This window comes from Myotis yumanensis, unplaced genomic scaffold (genome assembly GCF_028538775.1).
Source record: "Myotis yumanensis isolate MYYU_CA2020_CCGP unplaced genomic scaffold, mMyoYum1.0.hap1 SCAF_5, whole genome shotgun sequence".
NCBI lineage: Eukaryota > Metazoa > Chordata > Mammalia > Chiroptera > Vespertilionidae > Myotis > Myotis yumanensis.
Window position 1 is genome coordinate 100,436,592 of NW_027223756.1, and position 23,529 is coordinate 100,460,120.

A 23,529-nucleotide genomic window follows, 5' to 3' on the forward strand; every position below is an offset into this window, starting at 1 on the left:
GTGTATGATGCTAGACTGTTGATAGGCTGACCTGGATTCCTAGGGCTCACTTTCTGCTTTGGGTGCCTATTGCTCTCTGGGAACCAGAGGACTAGCTGTCCCTTTGCAGGTACAGGTGGGTCCCTGTCACCTAGGCCCATAGGCAGCCAGAGCACCCACTAGGTCTGAAGACTGCAGTTCTCATGTCTACATTACCTTCCTGTGAACTTCCCAGGGTCCTGGCCCAGCCTCTCACCTCTCTAGCCTTTGTCAGCACATGGAATTGCAAAGATCCCATCATCAAGTCTTACCTACCCCTCCTCTGGGAGAGACCCACCCATCACATAAGTGGCTCTTCACCAGGTGAACAGGAGACAGCTAAGTCCCTCTGATGTTCTCTGGCTCCCCTGCAAGTGCCAGACACAAAGGATTTTGAGACCACAGGAGGTGGGGTCAGTGGGAAGGGAAGATTTCAGAGGAGGTATGATTGGATTTTTGTATAAAAGGTAAAAAAAAAATCTTATTACAATATTTTTTGTGAAAAGTGAAAGCTACACTTGAGTATTATATTGAAGTACTAGAGGTCCAGTGCACAAAATTAGTGCACTTGGGGGGGGGGGGTGTCCCTTGCCCAGCCTGCACCCTCCAATCTGGGACCCCTCGGGATGTCAGACTGCCAGTTTAGATCCCTGTGGGATCGGGCCTAAACTGGCAGTCAGACATCCCTCACAATCCAGGACTGCTGGCTCCTAACTGCTTGCCTGCCTGCCTGCCTGCCTGATTGCCCCTAAACCACTTCTGCCTGTCAGCCTGATCCTCCCTAACCGCTCCCCTGATGGCCTGATTAACACCTAACTGCTCCCCTGCCAGCCCGATCGCCTCCAACTGTCCTCCCCTGCCGGCCTGGTAGCCCCAAACTGCTCTCCCCTGCTGGCCTGATCTCACCCCCAACTGCCCTCCCCTGCAAGCCTGGTCCCCCCTACCAACTGCCCTCCCCTGCTGGCCTGGTTGCCCCCAACTACCCTCCCCTGCTGGCCTGATCTCACCCCCAATGGCCCTCCTCTGCTGGCCAATTTGGTTCTAATTGGTCAGTTTCTATGCCAGTCAGTGTCAAAAGCTCCGCCTCCTAGGCAGCCATTGGCTCCTCACACTTCACCCAGATTTGGTTCTGATTGGTCGGTTTCTATGCCAGTCAGCGTCTCTGGGCCTATCAATGGGGCCTGATCAGAAAGGTGGGGCTGAACAGCAGCCCTAGTAGAGGCCTGGAGAGAAATGGAGGTGCGGCTGCTGGAGAGAAAGAGAGAGGCAAGTGCTGATCAACAGCTGCCACAGAGGCTACGGATTAGACCCTGCTTCTCTCTTCAAGCTTCTCTCCGGGCCTGATTTGCAAACCCCTCAGCAGTCAGTGCTGGGTCACCATGGCAACCCAGCGCTGACTGCAGGACTGACTTCCGGTTGGTTGAGCCTCAGGTCATGACAGACCCAGGGTTTTTATATATTAGGATGTTTCTACTATAGCCTGGAAGTTGTGGTTTTGCTCTTCATTTCCTGTTAAATCAGACTCATTCCTTGTAAGTTTTGCAGAACCATTCGTTTATTTTAGGTGGGAGAAGGGCCAGCTCCCTCCCTGGACCTGAGGCACATGCCCAAGTCCCACTTCCTCAGAGGACAGGTTCATTCCAGTGTTGTGAACCTGGGCTAGGAGCAGAGACAGCCCCTCAGTATTCCTGGGATTAGAGATTGAAGGTACTTACACAGGCAGAGCTACAGCCCCTGAAATTGGGCATCTTTAAAAATAGCACTTGTCAGGGCCACTTCCTGCTCCAGGACAGTGGCTGGCTTTCTACACTTTGAGGAAAAAGGAACACTTTCTGCTTCCCTTGCTGAGGTATCTTTTGACTGCCAATTGGAGAACCGTAGTTTTTAAGGTCAAACTGGAATTCATCAGCACTAAATGGGAAAAATTGTAAAATAGATTAAAACATACAATGTAGAAAGGAAAAGGCCAGAGGAAGATTAGCCAAGAAAATGAGGGCAGGCAGGACTCCATCCTGTCCCAAGGGCCCTGCAGTTGGCCTTTCACCTAGATTTGAATCGTCCTGGGAGAGAGCCCCTAGCTGGCCACCCCCTCAATTCAGGTACAGTGTTCACTCCCTTCCTGCTGGCCCTGAGGAATGTGCTCTGGTTATGTCATGGGGGTGTAACCTTTGCAGTGGGGTGGGCTGAAAGATGTAGCCTGGTGGGCAGTGGGGAGTGCAGGCAGGACTGATGTCACAAGCAGCAGGAACACATCATTACCAATTGAATACTGCAGTGCTTCCAACCCTAGGGAAAGACACCTATCTTGAGCTCACATGAGCACTCTCTGGGGCTTTCCCCAGGATCAGGGCTTAAGGGCTAACAGCAGACTCAGCAGGGAGCCTCTGGGACAGACACAATCTCTAGTCTATCACTTATTTCAAGAGCTCCAGGATATACAGCATGTAAAGGCAGGAGCAGGGTGAAATGTGGGGCAGTTGAGTTATCCCTTCCCCCATGATGGCTACAATTATCCCCTGTGCAGGGCCCAGTGACTGTGCAAGTAGACATAGTAGAGAGCAAAACGGTGCAAGTGACTGTCCAACCAGTGATTGTAAGGTGATTATTGATGGCTTAGTGGAACTCGGATAGTGTAGGGCTAATGTGCAAGGAAAGACTGAATTGACATGCATGCAGTAGTTGTTAACTTGTAGTGAATGTGCAAGCACTGGCTCACAGTGGTGCAGTATGGGAGCTGGAAAGAGCAGAATGGTGAATAGTGGTTGGTAACCAGCAAGTGTTCAGAGTGGCTCTTGCACAGGGGGTGTGGTACAAGATACTGTTCAACAGCACACGGTGGCTGTGAAAAGCGAGTTGTGAGCATTAGAAAAGCAGTTGTTAAATGCCACAGAGGGTGTGCTGGAGGAAAAGTTGGATGGAGTGAGATGCATGCACACAGATTGGTTGTTGAGCTGCACATGGTGAGTGGGTAAAAGTTGACTGTGAATGGCAAACACTGGGTGTGCAAAGTGTGAGGTTGAATGGAGAATGAGGCCGTGACTCTTGAATTACAGTGTGTGCAGTTATTAAATAGTAGAGAGGGCATGCAAACAGTGGAAGTTGGTTGGTATAGAACAAGTGTGCAATGGGTGGTTGCAGAATTACACAGCGATATGAATAGTTTAGTCACACACTGTGGCAAACCAGTGGTTGAAAAACACCCAGGAGCCCTAGCTGGTTTGGCTCAGTGGATAGAGCGTCGGCCTGCAGATCGAAGGGCCCCAGGTGGAGTCTGGTCAAAGGGACGTAACTTGGTTGCAGGCCCAGGCCCTGGTCGGGGCTCATGCAGGAGGCAACCAACTGATGTATTTCTCTCACATAAACATTTCTCTCTCTCTAAAAATCAATGGAAAAATATCCTCGGGTGAGGATTAAAAACAAACAAAACACTCAGGGAATTGTACTGAGGGAGTAAAATGGAAGAGCATGGGTGCAGGTGAGTACACCAAGGGGGGGGTGTTATTGGATTGCCCGTAGTAACTGTGCAAGGAGACTGCTGAATGTCAGTGTGGGTGTGTTAAGAAGTGGGTGCTGGAGTAAGCAGTGACTGCTGAATCCAAATGAACAAGCAGAGTGATTACACTGGTCACATTTATATGCCAAAGTGGCAAGGCCACAGCACCACTTGGTCAAACACCAGTGTGGATACGCCCTCAAAGGTTTTTAGATGAGATTCATGTTTAACTCAGCAGACTGAGTAAAGCAAATGACCCTGCCATGATGTGGGTGGGCCCTGTCTAATCAGTTGAGGCCTTAAGAGCAAGGACCAAGGTTTATGAAGAAGCAATTTTGCCTCCAGACTACAACACAGAAACTTTGCCGGAGTCCAGCCTTTGGATCCAAGAATATAATGTCAACTCTTCTCTGGGGCTCCAGCCTTCTCTGCAGAATCACACTCACCAGCCCCATCTCTTTTCATACAGCTTGGTTCCGCTTCCCTGGAGAGCATTCATACCATCACAGTGACACACAGGTGTGCAGGGGGTAGAAATTGGATGGTGCAGATAAGCATGCAGAGGTTAAAATGTAGAACAGTGTGTAATAATTGATTTGCTTGGCACAGAAGAGATGTGTAAGGGTTGGGAAATAGATGGAAAGAATGAGTGTGCAGAATGGTTGTTGCAACAAGTAGGTGGGTGGTGCAGAATGGATGTGCAAGGTGTGGAAGAGGCCTGGGCTCCATCTGGCCTACAGGTAGATCCTCTTACTGCTGGTTGGGAGCAAAGGGCTGTCCCTGAATGAAGTCTCTGAAGGGGAAGGTGTTGCTGCAGCAAGCAAAAGGGAGGCAACGGGTGTTCTGACTTGCCACTTACTGTCAGCAGGGCTGAGTGTCCCCTGAATACAGTGCCTGTGATACCTGAAGGGTTGGCCTAGAGCACAGACCAATATGACATCTCTGGCTCAGGACCTTGCCAAGGGGGCCAGGGGCCAGTGGAGGAAAGGAGGGAGCTATTTAAACAGTGCTTTGAATGTGGGATAGACACAGGTCCTGCAGCATGGAGGTGCCTTGGGCCCCAGTCTCTACCCAACTCCAGGGGGCTTGCTTCAGAGGAATCGGCGTGGACTCTGGGGGGTGTGATGCTACTGTAGAGTGGGCCTGCAAGACAATTCATTACCCTGTGCTGCTGTGGATGGGAAGCCCATCAGCTTGGTGCTGGTCTCTGCGAAGGGCAGGCTAGGGACACCAAGAAAAATCAGCCACATGCTGCTCACACTCCTGAGTCCCCAGCATACCCACAGCCTTGCCACAGGTCCAGGCCACCAACAACTCTTCACCCACCCCCTCACCAGATCTGAGTCCTCAGTCCTGCTGGGCCTCCCAAGGACAAGGAACCTGGACCCTCTGGACAGGCACTGAAGTCTGGGATGCCAGGACAGTACCAGACCCTTAAGAGCAGGAACCATATCTGGGAGGCCACATGTCCCAGCCCACAGAGGATGGAGCTTTATTTCTGAAAGGGACCCTGGAGCAGGGCCTTGAGGATCCTTGTCAGGCTGCCAACTAACGCTCATGGCACACACTAAAGAGGCTCTGTGGTGGCCAGGGCCTCCTGCAGCTGCTGTAGTAGGTCCTCTGGTTGCGGCAAAAACCTGCTGGTGTCCACTCTCTGGAAGTCGGGGTTGACCACCACAGACGCCAGCACCTCAGCAATCCGGCTGATGTCAAAAATGGTGTGCTGGAGGCCCAGCCCAGAGTCCTCACTGCACTGCAGTTCACCAGGGCTTATCTTCTTCACTAGGAGGAGCCTCCTTTCAGCAATGACCTTGAGGAATTGGTAAAATTCTTCAAAATTAATTCCAGAGCAGGACTTCATGATGACCTGGAGCAGAAAGGAGAGGCCAGTGAGCTACTGCTCACCTGCAACTCCAGGCAAGTTTCTGCTGACTGTGGACAGAGTCCCAGCTGCAAAGGATCCCAAGCCATGGACCAGTCTTTGAGGATGGAGACAGATACCTGGAGGCCAGCCAGTGATGGATTGGTCTGAGCCCTGGTTATCTGCCTCAGCCCCAGACTGACCCTCTTACCAGCAGACCAGGTAGCCACCCCTTCCCCTACTGCAGCCCTGTCTCTGGTGAGCTCCCGTCAACCTCCCACGCCTTGGCCTCTCCCTGTCCCCAGTCTTGTCCAGGCCAAACACCCCACCTGGCAGTGGTGGTGCCAGTCTGGCATGGTGTCCCTCCACTCGCTGACCTCTTGCTGCACGGCACACAGCTCCTGCTGCAGGAAATGCCACATGTTGGCCAGGTTACAGCCATTGACCCAGTTATGGTTGATGGAGATAGTGTCCTCCTGGAAGAGGCAGATTGCATGCTGTCCCCACAAGCCCACAGGGGCACTGTCCCCTCCCCCATCCTGAGGTCCTCCCAGCCCTCCTCAGCTGAGAAAGGCTCTCCCTCCTATCTCCCAGTGGGTGTCAGCAGGCAAGAGGGAACCGAGTCTGGGACCATGTGAGTCCATAGCTAGTCCAGGGTGGGGCTCCCCAGGGGCTGGACAACCCTACTGTGTGAGGACTAGGAAAGTAATGTGGGAGGGATGGAACCCTTAGCAGTGCTGTGGGGGGTCAACAAGCCTACACATGAGCCCAGCCTCACTATGGCCTGCCTTATCACCCAGAGGGACAACCTGCCAACTGTGGAGTTAGTAGGGACGGCACAGCCCTCTCTCCTCAGGAAGCATCAAGAAAAGTCCAAGAGCAGGCTGAGGGGCCCAGTCGAAAGGGGGTCAAGGCCAGCCTGGTAAAACCCCATGGTATCTCTCCCTGCCTGCCCGGACTACCTCTTGGGCACGTGAAGCAGGGTGTACCCACCCTACCAGATTGTGGACTTGGTGGTGCCACCCGCTGGGCACAAACACCATCTCGCCTGCCTCCTGCGTGACCTCTAGCACAGGATGCAGGTGGCTATCCAGGAATTCAGGGGCGGTCACATCGTAGGGTAGGCCACCGTGGCAATCCCGCAGGGCTTCTTCTTGCCCTGGTGGGAAGAAGAACCACTTTTTCCTCCCGCAGATGTTGACAGACCAGCTGAAGGAGCGGAAAATGTCGGCATGGAACGGCGACCTGCGAAGAGTCCCTGTTGATGTCTCATGGCCTGGGCGTGGGCTTTGGTTCTTCCAAATAGACTGGCCACACTCAGAGGCTCAAGGTCCCCAGCTCTCACACCTATCTGTGAGCCACAGGGGTGAGCCAGACCTTCCCCACTTCAGAATATCCCGCAGGAGGGACACAGGTTCTGAGCAGAGCCACGAAAGGAAATGGGCTTGGAAATGCCAGACCTGGCAGCTGACTCCCTGGCCTGGCCAAGAGTAATCTCACAGAGGCTCTGAGAGAGTGCCAACATGGTTCAGGAGAGTGATCAGGGACAAGGTGCAGGGCAGTGGGTGGGAGTGGATACATGGTTACCAGGTGCCAGCGGGCCCCATGTAGATGAAACGGTAGTCGTCCACGTCCAGGGTGTCCCAGTACTCGTTGAGCCAGTCGGACGAGAAGTACACGGGCAAGGTGAATAAGCCCTCGGCAGAGGAGTACCTTCAGAGAGCAAGTGGCATGAGGATGCTGCCATCTCCATGCTCCCAAACCCAATGGTCACTGATATGAGGGCCCCTGAGCTGCCTTCCAGGGCCAGCACCAACTGCCAGGCTGAGTGGGGCCACCTCATACGACCCAGCCCTGGTCCGTCCATCAGATGACCCTAGCTGAGCTCACCCAAATATCTGAACCAGGGTGATAAGTAGATGAGATGGCCGAGGGGTGCTGTGACAGGGTTAGACCACCCATGGAGGTAGCAACCCATGTGCTCTGGGCCCTCCAACACATGGTCCAGGATTTCAGACTGTTGGATTTTAGAGCTGGGTTCTAAATGCATCATTGGAATTACAGTTTTCTGAACTTTTGGGTCGCTTTGGTGTTTTTACCCACACCAGTGACCTTGACTCTGCTGAGCAGACACAAGGCCACAGGCCCTGGCACAAGGACTGCCATGAACACCAAGGTCCTTTTCACCCTCAGCTTCTCAAATCCTTACTCCACTGGTGGATCCCACAACCCAACCATAGGCTCTCAAACACAGGAGCGTGTTAAACCTGCCCAAGGGAGAATGCCAGGCAGGCTCACGCATCATGCTTGGTCAGAGGCCAGGAGGAGAACCCAGTACCACCAAACCACTTGGAGTTCCCCCAACACCATGCCTTGTGCACTCAGACTCCTGCCCATTCACAAACCCTGTTCAGACAGTGCCTCCCATGTCTGCCTAGCTCAGGCCTGCTCTGCTCTCTTCATTTTACTGTTGCCAGAACACTCAGTCAAAACCTAATTTCAGCCCTAACCGGTTTGGCTCAGTGGATAGAGCGTCAGCCTGCAGACTCAAGGGTCCCAGGTTCGATTCCGGCCAAGGGCATGTACCTTGGTTGCGGGCACATCCCAGTAGGGAATGTGCAGGAGGCAGCTGATAGATGTTTCTCTCTCATCGATGTTTCTAACTCTCTCTATCCCTCTCCCTTTCTCTCTGTAAAAAATCAATAAAATATATATATTAAAAAAAACAAACCTAATTTCAAACAAACAATGAAGTTTTTAGTACAAGTGTGCCCCATGCACACTTGGGATATATTTACACCAAAAAACAATAAACAAAAAACCCCCACTCATTGCTTATCTGAAGCTCAAATCCACACTGCATAAGCATTAGGGCCTATGAGTGCCTGAGGCCAGGATCAGTGTCTGGTCATACCTTAACCACTGTCTACACAGAAAGTTCCATGCCCAATACAAAGAGCTGTGGCAGGAACACGGAGGACATGCTATGGGTGCTGTGGGTGAGGACTGGCGCTGGCACTGGCGCTGGTGTGTCTCGCGTACTCTAGCAGTGGTCTTAGAATCATATGAGCCTTAGTTCTAGTCTCATTTTACCTTTTTGAGCCTTAGTTTCCACATCAGCAAAACAAGAATTCAATTTGTGCACTCATTCATCCAACATTAATTAAACACCTTTGTGCCAGCTAAGGGGAGTCTGATTAGGATGGTTTCTGCTGGTGAAAAGCATGCCCCTGGGTGGGGGAGATGGAAACAAAACCAGAAGACCCCTTAGAAAGTGGTCACAACAGTGAAAGTGAGATGTTTTCAGAGCAGCATCGCTTGAGCTCCCAGGTGGACGTGTGTAGGAGGGAGCAGACAAAGAAAGTCCTCTTTGGAGAGTTGGTGCTGCTCAGCAGTGATGGAGATTTTAAGCAGGTGGGCCACAGTTCTGCTGGAAAGAGCAGTTGGACCTTAGTGAGCCTAGCAGTGGGGTGCAGGGCTCGGCAGGCAGCCAGTCAGGAGACTGGCAGCACAACAGGCTGGATCTAGAGAAAGAGGGCTGGAAAGGGAGGCTGATTCCAGAGGGCATCTGAGCAGAGGAAGGCAGGCTGGGTGAAGACAGTTAGATGGAAGCGCTGAGCAAATGTGACAAAGATGTAACTACCAGAGCCCACCTGCACCCCCACCAATCCCGCTTCTCCACAGCAGCCAACTGCGTGCACCGCCACACAGTGCTGCAGAGCTGGATTTTTATACGGATTAAAATTCCTAACTGGGGAAAAGAGGAGATGCCCTGTGTGCAGCCAGGACTCACTCAAGCCTGGAAAAAGCAGTGCCGTGGCCACTGCACCACACCTTTACCTGCACAGGTGCCAGTCTTTGAGGTAGAGACAGCCCCGAGGAGAGGAGTAGTCTCTCTGGATGAACTCTTTCCAGTAGCTGATGTAATCTTTGAGGGGCATGTGTTCTTTAGGGTTCGAGTTGTATTCCTGGACCCCGCAGTTTGCCACAGGTACAACTACATCTCCTGAAAAGGGAGGGTCAGGCACATACTTTTCTGAGTCCTCCAGCTTCTTCATTTTCTCTGATCCTGCCCACCCTCCAACTCACTGCTTATACCGTCTCCGCATGAATTCCTTTGGGAACCCACTCATGCCTTCTCCCCAAACCCTCGGTGGCTACCCTCATTTGCGGCCCTTGTAGTATGACTAAGGGAATCTGGCAGGAGGAGAATAAGAGGACTCTGCTCTAGTCCTGTGCTTGCGTTCGCCCTCAGTCCTACCATAATTCTGAAGCAGATAATCGAAGTCGGGCTTCCCACTGGGTGTCACCCAGTGCTTCCTGCTGCCCCAGTCCTCGGTGAAGGCGCTGGAGAAAACACAGGGCACGTTGGGGAGCAGGTAACTCTTGAAGAAGTCCGTGTAGGAAAAGGAGTCGGGCTTCTCGATAAAGTCCACGCGGTCCGGGGTCGGACAGACCTTGCTGGGGAGACGCCCCCGGAGGCCTCGGAAATGGCTCTCGGCGAACACGCGCGTCTCCCTGTCCATGCCAGGCCAGGCTCTGCATCCATGGGGTGCGGGGCTGCTGAGGGCGGAGGGGACGGCTCCGGAGGGAACAAAGGGTTCTATCGGGGGATGGAGAAGTTTCGGGCGGGGAGGATCGGGAAGGGAGGAGAGGGTCTACCGAGAGCTGAGGGGCTGGGGAGAGGGGTCGGGGCTGGGGACCTTCGGAGGACTGAGTGCCAGTGCCGCCGCAGCCGCCGGGAGAGGGCGGAAGCCGGAAGCCGGCCTCGGGCCTCCCATCGCCAGGCGTGTTAACCTGGGAGGTGAAAGGAAGTACTTCTTAAAACTACTTCCGCACAGACGCCTTGGGTACCCGCGCGCTGGCGGGAACGAGATCGCGAGGCACACACCAGCGCCAGAGGAACCAAGACGCCCCAGACAGAGTTCCTGCCGGAGCCGGTGCCGCGGAGCGCCGGGCCCTGAGCGCATGCGCACAACGCTGCGGTTCTCCCCGGCGCTGGTACGGCGGCCTGGGACAGCCCTCAAACACCCGACCCAGCTCCGGTCCACACAGCGCCTGAGCTTTTCAAACGGCGCCCACCCCGCGTCTCGTCATCTTCGCGCCTCAAGACTCAGGAGCGCATCGTCCCTAGTCTATCTGGCAGTGAGGACCCCTTCTCTTTCCAGTGCCCCAGGGACTGTGGTAGGTGGTGGGTTGTGGGCCGGGCTGAGAAAGGGACAGCAGGGCCAAAGGTGGGGTACTGGGGGATAGTGAAGGACTAAGGGGATGATGGGGGACATGGAGAGGACGGTGGGGGCGTAAGGGGAATAAGAGGGCCTAGGGAGATTGTGGGAATCTAGAGGAGATAATGGGGGCGTATGGTGATGGTGGAAACCTGGAGGGAATAATGAAGGGCCTAGAGACTCTAGGTCAAGGAGGACTCTAGGAGCCCTAGAGGAACCATGGGGCCCTGGAGGGGATGATGGGAGCCTAGGGGGATGGCGGAGACCTGAAGGATGGGGGGGTGGGGGTGGGGGCTGGAGAGATAGCGGGGACTTGGAGGGGTTGGTAGTTGCCTGGAAGATGCTAGGAGGGATTGTGGAGTAATAGGAAGACTTGAAAAGAGGGGATGGTGATCAAGGATGGGGATTTGAGCTTGCATATCCCACAGGCCTAAAATGGAGGGACATGAGTGGAAAGGTGGTGGGGGTGACATGTCACGTCTCAACATATGGGAGAAATCAGTGTCCTACCCTCACAAACCTACCCACCTCAGCATGGAAAGAAAGAAACCAGACTCGTTACTGTGTGAACTTTTCCGATTGAATACATGTATGTGGAGCGTCAGCAAGAGAGAACAGAGTTGGGCAGAACTTCACACATCTCCAACATAGTAAGGCAGAAGAAAAAGCAAATAAGACCTCTCTCCCATTTCCTGGAGGGAAAGATGCATCCTCCCTCTCCCTCCTCCTCCTTTCCTCCTCCCCTCCCCTCTCCCTTCCCTCCTCTCCTGCTTCCTTCCCCCCCTTCCCCTTTCCCTCTCTCCCTTCCCCTCCCTCTCCTCCTTCCCCTCCACTTCCTCCCCTTCCCCTTTCCTCTTCCTTTCTACTTTCTTTAAAAAGCAATGGAAAAAATTTCCTTGGGTGAGGATTAACAACAACAAAAAAGAACATGGGAGAGATGGGACTTGGGGTGGATATTGTGTGGCAAGTGGAGCAGTGGGAGGTGTGTGATCTGTGTCCCATCTGGCGCTGGTGTGGCATTCTTCATTGGGCTGGTTAGTTTAGGGCAGACAGTGAGAACACAAGGGGAAGGCTAAATGGAGAAAAAGAGTCACTCATAATCCCATCCAGAGATGAGCATGTTTTCCGTTTTGATGTAGAGCTATCATTCCAGATATGTGTTCATTCATTTATTCATTCCTTTGTATTCTCTTCCTCCCTGCACACTCACACAGTTGTGGATCATAGGGGGCAGAGGGGCAAAGTATTCATAAGTATACTAGATTTGGGAAATATGGGTCAAAGTTTTCCCCATGGGAGAAATGAAATTCAGTTGGGTATTGCCTGGGAGGAATCCAGCTCCTGAAGGTGTGTGGTTGAGAGTAAATTTCCTAAGAAAGGGGAGGCTTTGGGCCAGCAGGTCCACATGCTCCCCAAGGTTGTCCCTCAAGGGTAAGAGATAGGCTCTTTTTTGAGCGTTGGCTGTTCCAGGCATTTGTGTTGTATTTTTCCTAGCCCACACGGTGACCTTCTAGCACGAGCAGTGTCACCACCATTGTACACACAAGTCTCTGACAGAACCAGTGAGAGCAGGTCTGTGTCCCTCAAAGGCCACTAGACGGCAGCCTTAGCATCACCTGGAACTGGTGAGAAATGTACATGCTTGGGCCCCACTCAGACATACTGTGGTCACATCCTGGGGAGTCACATCCCTGGGGTTGGGTACTTCCCTGTGAAAACCCCTCAGAGGGTCAGCGAGAAAACAGCAGGAGGGAGTTTAAAAGTAAGCACTTTGTAGTGTTTACTTTTGTAGGAAATGCAGTGGGAATTACATAAAGTCCTATTTACTCTGAGGAGCTAGTAAGATGGGGCACGCCCTGTGAATACACCATGCTGCTGCAGTAAAACATCCAAATAGCACTTGGAACCTCCCAGGTTGAAAGTGGGTGCCTCTGAGGAGCAGGAGATGAAGGTAATGGAAAAGGCTGGCCATGGCACCTGGAGACACTGCTCCCACTGTTCTGACTCTAAGCCTTCTTGTGGTCAGGAGTTATTGGAAGGTGTGTAAATGTTGCTGGTTCTGTTACTCTGGAAATTAACTAAAAATAGGTGTTTACTTGATACTTTTTCACTGTAGGCACAGTTCTGATGCAAGAGCTGAAAGAGATGTTATACTAAATGCCGTGCATCGTAAGTGCGGTCCAGTAACCTAGAGCATCATTCTGCCAATGAGCTCCAAACATCCTTGGGAGCCTTGTCATGACCTTCCTTCCCATTTCAGCTCTATTTTCAGGGTTCATGCAAGTCTGTAAGTCTTTCACTAGAAGATGTAGGTTCTAGATTACAGCAGGTGAGGACCAAGTAAGGACTCCAGAACTCAGCACATATCGGACCTGCATCAGCACATAAAGGAGGAAAGTAGTCCACAGTGGACAGTTGATGTTTCCACATGGCATGGGATTCACTTAGCACAGTGATGGCGAACCTATGACACTCATTTTTTTGGTTGATTTTTCTTTGTTAAATGGCATCTACACTAATAAAAGAGAAACATGGTAATTAGCGTACGACCGCTACCCTTCCCATTGGCTAATCAGCATATCCTTATGCAAATTAACTGTCAGCCAAGATGGCGGCCGGCAGCCATGCACTGAAGCGAGCAGGGAGGCTTACTTGCTTCAGTGACTGCAGACTCCAACGTTCCCCGCCTAACTTGCCGGCCTCTCAGCTGCAACTCTAAGCAACTATGTACTATGTTGCAAATAAGAAGCTAAACAAAACCCCAGAAACCGGCTGTCAGTCAGCCAGGCTTCACCCAGCCGACTGCAACATTGTATCGATGTTTTCAGCAGCGAGGCCTCAGAGCTAAAGCTGGCCCAGAATAAAAAAAAAAAAGAAAGAAAAAAGGAGCGGTTGGGAGCTTCAGTCGCTTGCCAACCGGAAAACAGCCCTCAGCCCCTCAGCCAGACTGGCCAGGCACCCCAGTGGGGACCCCCACCCTGATCCAGGACACTCTGGACAGTCTGTCCATGGAGCCTCCACACCCACAGGCAGCAGTTGGCTGCCTCTCTTCCTGGGCATGTGCCCTTCTCACAGTCTCTGTCTCCAGCCATGAGCCTCCACTTAACCTCAGGGCAAACCAGCCAGCCCCTACCCATGCACCAGGCCTCTATCCTATATAGTAAAAGGGTAATATGCCTCCCGACACCGGGATCAGCAGAGCAGCGAGGCTCCTGGCACCGGGATCAGCGTGACGGGGCAGCGCCCAAACCCCCTGATTGCCCTGCGGCTCTGTGTGTGACAGGGGGCGGGGCCACAACCTCCCTATCCGCCCTGCTCTTTTCATGACGGGAAGGCGCCCCAACCCCCTGATCAGCCCTGCTCTGTGCCTGATAGGGGGGAGCTCCCCAATCCCCTGATTGCCCTGCGGCTCTGTGTTTGACAGGGTGCAGCGCACCAACCCCCTGATCGGCCATGCTCTGTGTGTGACAGGGTGCGGCGCCCCAACCCCCCCAACCCCCCAACGGGCCCTGCTCTGTGTGTGACAGGGTAGAGCCATAACCTCTCCATCGGCCCTGCCCCAAGTGTGACAGTGGCGGTGCTGCAACCCCCTGATCGGCCCTGCTCTGTGGGTGATAGAGGGTGGTGCCCCAACCCCCCTCCACGGGCCCTGCTCTGTGTGTGACAGGGTAGAGCCATAACCTCCCCATTGGCCCTGCCCTGAGTGTGACAGGGTGCAGCGCCCCAACCCCCTGATGGGCCCTGCTCTTTGAGTGACAGGGTACGGAGCCCCAACCCCCCTGATGGGCCCTGCGCTGTGAGTGACAGGGGGCAGCGCCCCAACCCCCTGATCGGCCCTGCTCTGTGAGTGACAGGGGGCAGCGCCCCAACCCCCTGATTGGCCCTGCTCTTTGAGTGACAGGGGGCGGCGCCCCAACCCCCTGATCGGCCCTGCTCTGTGCGTGACGGGGTGGCGCCACAACCTCCCCATCGACCCTGCCTTGAGTGTGACAGGGGGCGGTGCCCCAACCCCCCCAATCGGCCCTACCCTGAGCATGACTGAGGGAGCCATCGCAACCTCCCGATCTGCCCTGCTCTGTGCATGACAGGGGGCGGCGCCCCAACTCCCCAATCGGCCCTGCTCTGAGCCTGACCAGGGGCTGCACTTAGGGATTGGGCCTGCCCTCTGCCACCCAGGAGCAGGCCTAAGCCAGCAGGTCGTTATCTCCCGAGGGGTCCCAGACTGCGAGAGGGCACAGGCCGGGCTGGGGACCCCCCCCCCCCCCCCGCCCCCCCAGTGCACAAATTTTTGTGCACCGGGCCTCGAGTTTAAATATATAAAATCAATATCAAAAATATAAATCTTTGTTTTACTATGGTTGCAAATATCAAAAAATTTCTATATGTGACACGGCACCAGAGTTAAGTTAGGGTTTTTCAAAATGCTGACTTGCCCAGCTCAAAAGGTTCGCCATCACTGACTTAGCAGATACTTCCTGGGTGCCTGGATGTTCTGGCACTGTGCACAAGGCAATCTCCGCATGATGTTTGCTTCTCCAGTATGCAGACCCAGTTGTCCCTCATGTGAGCACATTTATAGGCTCTTAGGAGTTGTGGTGAGTGCTGTGGTTGATGAGGGCTCCATGATGAGGCTCCATTTTGGGATAGACGATGTCACTGGGGCAAAGGCCATTCAGTGTCCTGGAGCAGCAGGTTCAGGGTTGACCAAGGCTGTGAGCATGCTGCTGTGATGGAGGCCTGAGGTACTTGGACCCCAACATTTGTCAGACATGAAAACACTGAAAACCATGGTGACACTGATGTCATAGTCAACCCCTAATTCTGAAAGTAGAGACCTTTGGCATTTTTCACAATCTAGCAGGTTGTGTGCATGATAGGTATGTTGGTCATAACTGGCTGGGGCCTGTGGCACCTGGGTCCTGTCCTGTGAGAGGTCAGTTCCACGCAGCCATGTTCTGCATTTTGTCTGTGCTTGTCTCAGAATACCCAGGTGAGTGCTCCTCTCACTAGGGAGAAAGGGCTGATGAAGATGCAGGTGCCTTAAGGTTCCCTCTTATCCTGCTTGAGCTGTTGGCATAGAGGAAAGGCAGGCCCAGCTACTCTTGCCCCCACGATGAGCTTCTGCAAGGTCCAGCGTGTGTGGAGAGCTCATAGGTCAGGCCCCTCAAGAAGATACCACTGTCCTTTGTTCAGAGGTCAGGAGTCAGACAGCTGAGGAGCTCCTTGCTGACTTGCCAGTGACATAAGAGCGTGGACTTTCTGGCTCCTTCAGAGTCTCCTGGGATGAGAGTGTGAGGCTGTTGTTGCCTGCATTTTTATTTTATTTTATCTTTTCACCCTTTTTTTTCTTTTTAAGTCTTTACTGTTGAGAGCATTACAGATGTCCCCATTTTTCTCCCCCATTGTCCCCCCCACCACACCTGGTTCCTATCCCGCCCTGCCCCAGGCCTTTACCACCCTTCTGTCTGTGTCCATAAGTAAGATCTTTGGTTAATCTCTTCCTGCCCCCTACCCCCTTCCCTCTGAGATTTGCCAGTCTGTTCCATATTTTCATGCCTCTGATTCTATTTTATTCACCAGTTTATTTTGTTCATTAGATGTCTTGTTGGTTTATTTTGATTTTCAGATTTAATTGTTGATAGATATGTATTTATTGCCATTTTATAGTTCATATTTTTTATTTTCTTCCTCCTCCTTCTCCTCCTCCTCCTCCTCTTCTTCTTCAAAAATACCCTTCAAAATTTTATGTAATACTGGTTTGATGGTGATGAACTCCTTTAGCTTTTTCTTGTATGTGAAGCTCTTTATCTGACCTTCAGTTCTAAATGATAGCTTTGCTGGGTAAAGTAATCTTGGTTGTAGGTCCTTACTATTCATCACCTTGAATATTTCTTGCCCCTCCCTTTTGGCCTGCAAAGTTTCTGTTGAGAAATCAGCTGATAGTTGTATGGATGCTCCCTTGTAGGTAATGGACTGCTTTTCTCTTGCTGCTTTTAAGATACTCTCTTTGTCATTAACCCTTGGCATTTTAATCTGATGTGTCTTTGTGTGGGCCTCTCTGGGTTCCTCCTATTTGGGACTGTCTGCACTTCCTGGACTTATAAGTCTATTTCTTTCACTAGGTAGGGGAATTTTTCTGTCATTCTTTCTTCAAATAGGTTTTCAGTATCTTACTCTTTCTCTTCTCCTTCTGGCACCCCCATAATGCAAATGTTGGTATGTTTGAAGTTGTCCCAGAGGTTCCTTACACTATCTTCATATTTTTTTAATTCATTTTTCTTTTTGCTCTTCTGATTAAGTGTTTTTTGCTTCCTTATATTCCAAATCATTGATTTGATTCTCAGAATCCTTTCCTCTGTTGTTGAATCCCTGTAAATTATTCTTTATTTCAGTTAGTGCAGTGGTCGGCAAACCGCGGCTCGCGAGCCACATGCGGCTCTTTGGCCCCGTGGCATGGGCCACGAAGTTTCAATTGCACTGTACGTGCGCGCCCGCACGTGGTATTTTGTGGAAGAGCCACACTCAAGGGGCCAGTTTGCCGACCACTGAGTTAGTGTATGCTTAATTTCTGACTGGTCCTTTTTCATGTCTTTGACATTCTCACTAAGATCCTTGAAAGTCTCACTAAGTCCCTGGAAGCTCTCTTTGAGTCCCTTAAAGCTTTCATTAAGATCCTTGAGTAACCTTATAACCATTGTTTGGAACTCTGTATCCATTAGTTTATATGCTTCCAATTCTTTCATTTGGAACATGTTTCTTTGTCTCCGAATTTTGGCTGTTTCCCTGTGTTTGTTTCTATGTATTAGGCAGAGCTGCAATGTCTCTTAGAATTCTTAGGCTTAGAGCGGCTTTGGGTATTAGGTGTCCTGTAGGGCCCAGTGGCTCAGCCTCCCCAGTCACCTGAGCTGGGCACTCTAGGTGTACCCCTGTGTGGGCTGTGTGCATAGTTTTGTTGTAGTTGAGCCTTGATTGCTGTTGATGTCACTGGGAGGAGTTGACCTCCAGGCCAATTGGCTGTGAGGACCAGCTGCAACCACAGTGGGAGAGCTGCTGCACAGGAGACACCCCAATGGAGCAGGACTTACTTCAGTGGGGCTTTGGTGCTCACTGAGTCAGCCCCTTTATTGCTTGTGGATGTGTAGAGTTGTAATCTGTTATGGTCTGAAGCTGTCCACTGGCTCTAGGTCCTCCAGAGGTGTGCAAAATCAGCCACTGCCTGGGGCTACCCAGCACGAGCTACAGAGAGATCCACAGACTGCTGCTATTTGTATTGGGCACTTCCGATGCCCAGGTGAGGCCTAGCTGTGAAGCAAGGCAGACTTGTGCTAGTGCCGGGTCTTGGGCCTTTTATTGGGGCACACTGATACCAGTTGCAGTTTGTTTGAGAGATTTTAGCAAAGTCTGAAGCCTGAGCCAGACAGACCATTCATATGGAAAAACAGCTTGGGTGGGGCTGCAAATTGGTTAGGGTGGGGTCTCAGAGAATCATCAGGGTTCAGCAAACAGTGTGAGTCATGCTGATGGAAACTCAGATATGGCTGCCAACCATCTCTGCAATGGGGGAGGACCCAGCACAGGAACAATGACCCCTGGAAGCACCCTCATCTGGAAGAAAGCCACCCCTGAGTTCTTGCCCTGATGCCAGACAATACAGTTCCTCCCCTTATTTGTTTGGGTCTCCCAAACCCTCCCAGCGCTGGAGCTCAGAGAGATCAAGTCTAAGTAAGTTTGTGTGTCGGCCTCTTAAAAGGAACACCTGGTTCTCCAGCAGCCTCCATATCACTCAGCCTGAAGTTACTGGGACTTCTCTTCCCAGCTCTGGAACCTGGGCTTGGGTTCCGGTGTGCAGCTGGGATCCCCTGCTTCTCACCTGTGGCCTTTGCAAAGATGATCTCCCTCCAGATTAAAAAAACAGCACATGTGGGTGTCAGACCAGCCTGTTCCGCATCTCTGCCCCTCTTACCAGTCTTGATGTGCTTTCTTCTTTACTTCTCTAGTTGTAGAACTTACATCCAGCCAGCTTTCAGGTGGTTCTGAATGATGGTTGTTCTGTATTTTAGTTGTAATTTTGATGTGATTATGGGAGGCAGAGAGTACAGGCATTTACCTATGCCACCATCTTGGTTCTCCCTGCCGTGGCCTGCATTTTTTTTTCAAATTACACAAATTAGTTTGTATTTAAATCACTTTTCCAAAGCATATTGTATGCAGAAGATCAACTGTACTATATACAAGATATGCTTCTTTTTATGTAGTATCCCCTTTCCATCACAGAAGAGTATTTCTAATAGCCAATAGCCAATTGTCATAATACTATGACAATTATCTCTGGAGCTTCAGAGATCATCGTTTCACTGGGTAACATTTTGGGGGAGTGGTGGCAAACACACACACACATAATTTTCTCCCCATGAGGAAATGTATAAGCCAGAGAACCACAAATAGTGACTCTTCCATGCACATACTTAAAAGAGTTTTCACTCAAAAGGCCTACTAGTAAATGTGAAATAACCTGATTTTCTGGTTTAGCTAAACAGTCGTAGTTTATTCTTGTTTCCCCACATAATTTTAATAGTATAGCCACCCTCCCTCCTGTAAAAGTGTTCCAGTTTGGACAAAAAATTATATGGTAATCTTACCTAAACTAGCTATTATCTTTGTTATAGAACGTTAAGCTTTGGCTGTGAAGCCAACTAAATTAGGGTTGTAATTTCCCCATAAAGATACGGTGGTCAGATTGGTTAAATCACCCTGCCTTTTCCCATACAGAAGAGTCACGAATCTGGCAATGTAAACAACAGGAGGAGGGCTTTCAACAATGAAAGCATCAGCTCTGTACCTCTATATTTTTTTGAATTTGCTATTTATACAGCCTGCCATGATCATTTTGGAATAATGGGGAGTCTCTGGCCAGCCAAGAGGGATTTTAAATGCCATCAATAGTAATGAAAAAAAGTATCACACTTTTGTCTTATTTCTGGCTTCCCAAACAGAAAGCGGAGGTAGAAGTTTGAATTAGGAGCTATATATTTTTAAGTTAATAGTACAAGAGAAGGCCCTCTTTTCATTAAACTCCCCTCCCCACAATCAAGCATAGAATTATTAGGAATGGCATCTCCACAGAATGGAAAAGCTGGACACCAAACATTCAACTAAAATCCAGGGTCCCCTGTCACACTTCCCTCCCTGGCTCTCCCAAATAGCTAGCTCACTCTGTGAGAAAGTCAGTGGAGAGGCTACTGGGAATGGGGAGAGCTAAGTCAGTGTTCATCCGGGATAGCAATTTGCAAAGCAACAGATCTGCTTACCCACACTCTAGTACAGCCGTGGGCAAACTACGGCCCGTTTGAAATGAATAAAACTAAAAAAAAAAAAAAAGACCGTACCCTTTTATGTAATGATGTTTACTTTGAATTTATATTAGTTCACACAAACACTCCACCCATGATTTTGTTCCGGCCCTCCGGTTCAGTTTAAGAACCTATTGTGGCCCTCGAGTCAAAAAGTTTGCCCACCCCTGCTCTAGTAGCAGCCCCCTAACCCTGCGTGATGCCATGGATTCCAGAGACCTGGTCTCCCACTCACACTGTCCCAGAACATTCTGGGCATGTTTGCACATGTTCTTGCCCTGCATTTCAATCTGAGGTAGCAGTACTCTCAGTGTATCCGAGTTCAGTCTGTAGATGGCCTTATACGGTAAGTATTCTTCTAAGCCAGCGGTTCTCAACCTGTGGGTTGCGACCCCTTTGGCAGTTGAATGACTCTTTCACAGGGGTCGCCTAAGACTGTCCTGCATATTAGATATTTACGTTACGATTCATAACAGCAACATTACAGTTATGAAGTAGCAACGAAAATATTTTTATGGTTTGGTCACAACATGAGGAACTGTATTTAAAGGGCCAGAAGGTTGAGAACCACTGTTCTAAGCACTGAAGAACATTATTATCCACCTTTAGGTTAAACTTGTTGGTCAACAGGTGATGGTTCTGAAGAATCCAGTGAAAGTCCCCAACGCCATAAATACAGATAGACTGCTGGTGGGTTCCAGAGCAAGGTGCATAAGGTGCGCCCATGCTGATGTCTCTTTTATGGCCCTGCCACTTTACCAGCCTGGTAGTGGCAGCTGTGTCTGACATGTGAAACTTGGGGTGGTAGGGAACAGAGCCAGGCATCCATGGGGCACGCTGAAGCATGGCCCAGAGGTGTTCATCGGGGCTATAGGTATCTTGCCCACTCAATCAGTTGCCGGGCTTTGGGGTTCTTGAAGACCTGCTGGACAAAGCCTCAAGAAGCTACAATGTAGGCATTCCTCATGAAATAGGTAAAATACTCGGTGGAGGGTCCTTCATCTTGTTAGTTATGTATATTGTGTCTGTTACCTCATAGTGATATTTTGTACTCAGTAGGTATCTCGGACTCCATACTGTTCTTCCCATTCAGCATTTTGAGGGCCAGGACCATATCGGCATTGGTCTTTATAGGAAAGTCTGTTCCGCATGTATTCAGGAAATATTTCCATAGCATTGAGCTCTGGAGCAAGTCTTCCATACAGTTCAGGTCTGCCTGTACCCTGGAGCAGGAGGCATAAACCACCCGAACCAACTTACTGGCCATGAAGACATTTGAGAAGCATGAAATAATTGCCCTGAATGCCTCTTCGAAAGTTTCTGGGGACTTCTCATCCATGTGAACAGAATATATGTTCTGAGGAGTATACACAGCTCTCAGCAGCCTTTCAAAGTTTTCAGTCTTCTTGTGGACCACCATAGAGTATGCAATAGGGAAGTCTAACTCTTCTTTGCTGAGTGGGTACAGTATGAACTTCCTTTTGGCTTTAAAGAACTCACCGTCTCTGGTCATGATGACCAGGCTCCCACTTCTTCTTAACTTCCAGCCTGTCCAGAAGAGCCTCAATCATTGCTTCCTTGTCCCCTTGGATGATTCTAGAAGAGTTGATGGATCTCCTTGCTGTCAACTGCAGGGACTTGTACAAGATGTCTCTATAGTGCTTGCTTCGAAAGTCTGTGGACTTCAGATCCAGGGCATCAAAGTCACATTTCAATCTGAGAGAGAGTCTCAGAGCAACAATGGCCAACAGCAAATAGAGCCCAGGGCCCACAGGTTAGGCTGCCGATAGAGTTTCTTCCTCCACCAAATCATCTTTATGGTATGGGAGATCAGTAGAGTTTGGGCACAGGGAAGGAAGAGGAGATTGGAATCCTTTAATAGCTTCTTTCCTATTTAGGGTAGATCTCTTGCCATGGTTTGTTTCTGTTTCCCAGTGAAGATTGGTTGGGTTCCATGGAAGCAGATGTGAAAACCATATCCCTTGGTCTTCTTTTAACCCCTCCAAAATATACTTTCTGATATTCACAGGGCGTCCAAGTAACTGTTTCGGGCTCCTCCTTAATTTGGGGTCACTGGTTTGCTGTAAAAAGGATATAATTTAGAACAGCTAGATGGAAGAGATGCACAGAGAAAGGTATGTGGGAAAGGGCCCAAAGTTTCCATGCCTGATCCAGGTGCGCCATTCTCCACGCATCTCCAGAAGTTCATGAACCCGGAAGCTCTTGTAGCCCCATCCTCTTGGGCGTTTATAGAAACTTCATTACGTAGTCACGATGGATAAATCACCAGCCTTTTTCCATTGCCTGCATTTTTAGTGTTGTGATTTTCCTTGGTCTGGCATTAATTGTCATCCTCGCTAAGAAGACAGATTCTTGGGTTTGTCTCTTTGGGCAAATTTCTGACCCTGCCAGCCTCAGGTCCTCCTCTGTGGCCTGGGTGGTGATGCTTATCAATGCGAAAAGGTGCACTGGGCCTGCTGCTTTCTCCTCCAGTTGTACCACATTCTTCAAGTAGAAGGCTTGCCTTCCCTATAGTCTTAAGCCACAGCAGCCTGTTCCAGGATTACCACATATTATCTTTGCTCTTTAGTCCAAGTATGTGAAGTCTTACTGTTTCTTATTTGTAAGTGTTATGTCTCCTTACCTGTATTACTCTGGTGTCTGAACTGTACTGTATCTCCTTAAATATCCAGATCCTAAGGCTAATTCTTTCTCAGAATTGACACTTGTGCAAAACACTTGATGTTAGTACTCTTGAGTGAGTATTGACCAGCCTCTCAGTGGACTTCAGAGCTTCTGCCATGACATACTATGCACATTCATCTATGAAATATGAGTTGGGCAGATGGTTTCTGTGATCCAGCCAGCCCTGATATCTTTATAGATAGTACTTCTGAGTACCATGTTTTATTTTGCAGTGATGACAGAGTTCTCACACTTAATATGGCAGATCTTCTTTAGGCTTGTCTTAATTTCAGGTATTAGTCATTAGCCCAGCTGATGATCTGTACTGATGAGTACCAGGAACCGGTTGGCATGTGTGTGCATCTGAGATGAGTAGGCCTGCCCTTCCTGTGGTGATGAAGAGACATTCCAGGATGCACTAGTGAAGTACTTGAGTTGGATTAACATAGAAGTTAAATTTATTTGTCCTGTGGTGGGATCGAGTTGTCTTGCTTTAACCTGGCACCTTAACTTTGTGTTCACTGGGCACATTCTTCCATCTTTTCTTTTCTTCATCATCATGTTTGTGTGTGTCTGTTTGTATTTGTGGCTAGGTGCTGTCTGTAGCCAACTCTGATCAGATAGTAAAAACCAGTTAGGCCAAATGGCAGATTTTGGACGAGACATTCTAGCAGTCATATGAGAAATTAAAAAAAAGAGTCCAGAGGAAGCTATAGACTTTTCCCACTTCTAAGCAATGAGCAGAGTTAGTTCTAGATATTTTGTATGATTAAATATGATCATAATGTCACATGTAGCATATAGGAGCCAGGTGCTCTTCTAAGTGCCTTTGATATATCAAATCAGTTAAAGTTTACCACTGTGGTGCGGGATAGGGACAATTCTATCTCCACTTAT

The 23,529-nt window shown here is 50.3% G+C and overlaps 2 protein-coding genes and 1 pseudogene across 6 annotated transcripts in view; 1 reads left to right on the forward strand and 2 right to left on the reverse strand.

Annotated features, from left to right (window-relative positions):
• Positions 1–1,548: 1,548 nt before the first annotated feature.
• On the reverse strand, positions 1,549–10,158 carry JMJD4 (jumonji domain containing 4). Of its 3 annotated transcripts, XM_070416703.1 has the most exons (7): positions 9,830–10,158; positions 9,634–9,719; positions 9,213–9,378; positions 6,960–7,085; positions 6,371–6,617; positions 5,702–5,848; positions 1,549–5,378 (listed from the first exon to the last, which is right to left on the reverse strand). In XM_070416703.1, the coding sequence occupies exons 1-7, from the start codon at positions 9,919–9,921 to the stop codon at positions 5,079–5,081; spliced, it is 1,164 nt and encodes a 387-aa protein (XP_070272804.1). In that variant the 5' UTR covers positions 9,922–10,158; the 3' UTR covers positions 1,549–5,078. The 3 variants fall into 3 exon arrangements, with proteins under 3 accessions (XP_070272804.1, XP_070272803.1, XP_070272802.1); XM_070416702.1 differs by having other exon boundaries at positions 5,750–5,848; positions 9,634–10,158; XM_070416701.1 differs by having other exon boundaries at positions 9,634–10,157.
• Positions 10,159–10,263: 105 nt separating this feature from the next.
• Positions 10,264–23,529, forward strand: part of SNAP47 (synaptosome associated protein 47) — a 122,241-nt gene continuing 108,975 nt past the window's right edge. The window contains exon 1 of one of the 3 annotated variants that reach the window (XM_070416707.1): positions 10,264–10,556. The gene's annotated coding sequence lies outside the window, so the exon portion shown is untranslated. The remainder of the gene's footprint in view (positions 10,557–23,529) is intronic. The other 2 variants (XM_070416706.1, XM_070416704.1) reach the window with 2 other exon arrangements.
• Positions 15,181–21,760, reverse strand: LOC139011528 (beta-1,3-galactosyl-O-glycosyl-glycoprotein beta-1,6-N-acetylglucosaminyltransferase 3-like; annotated as a pseudogene).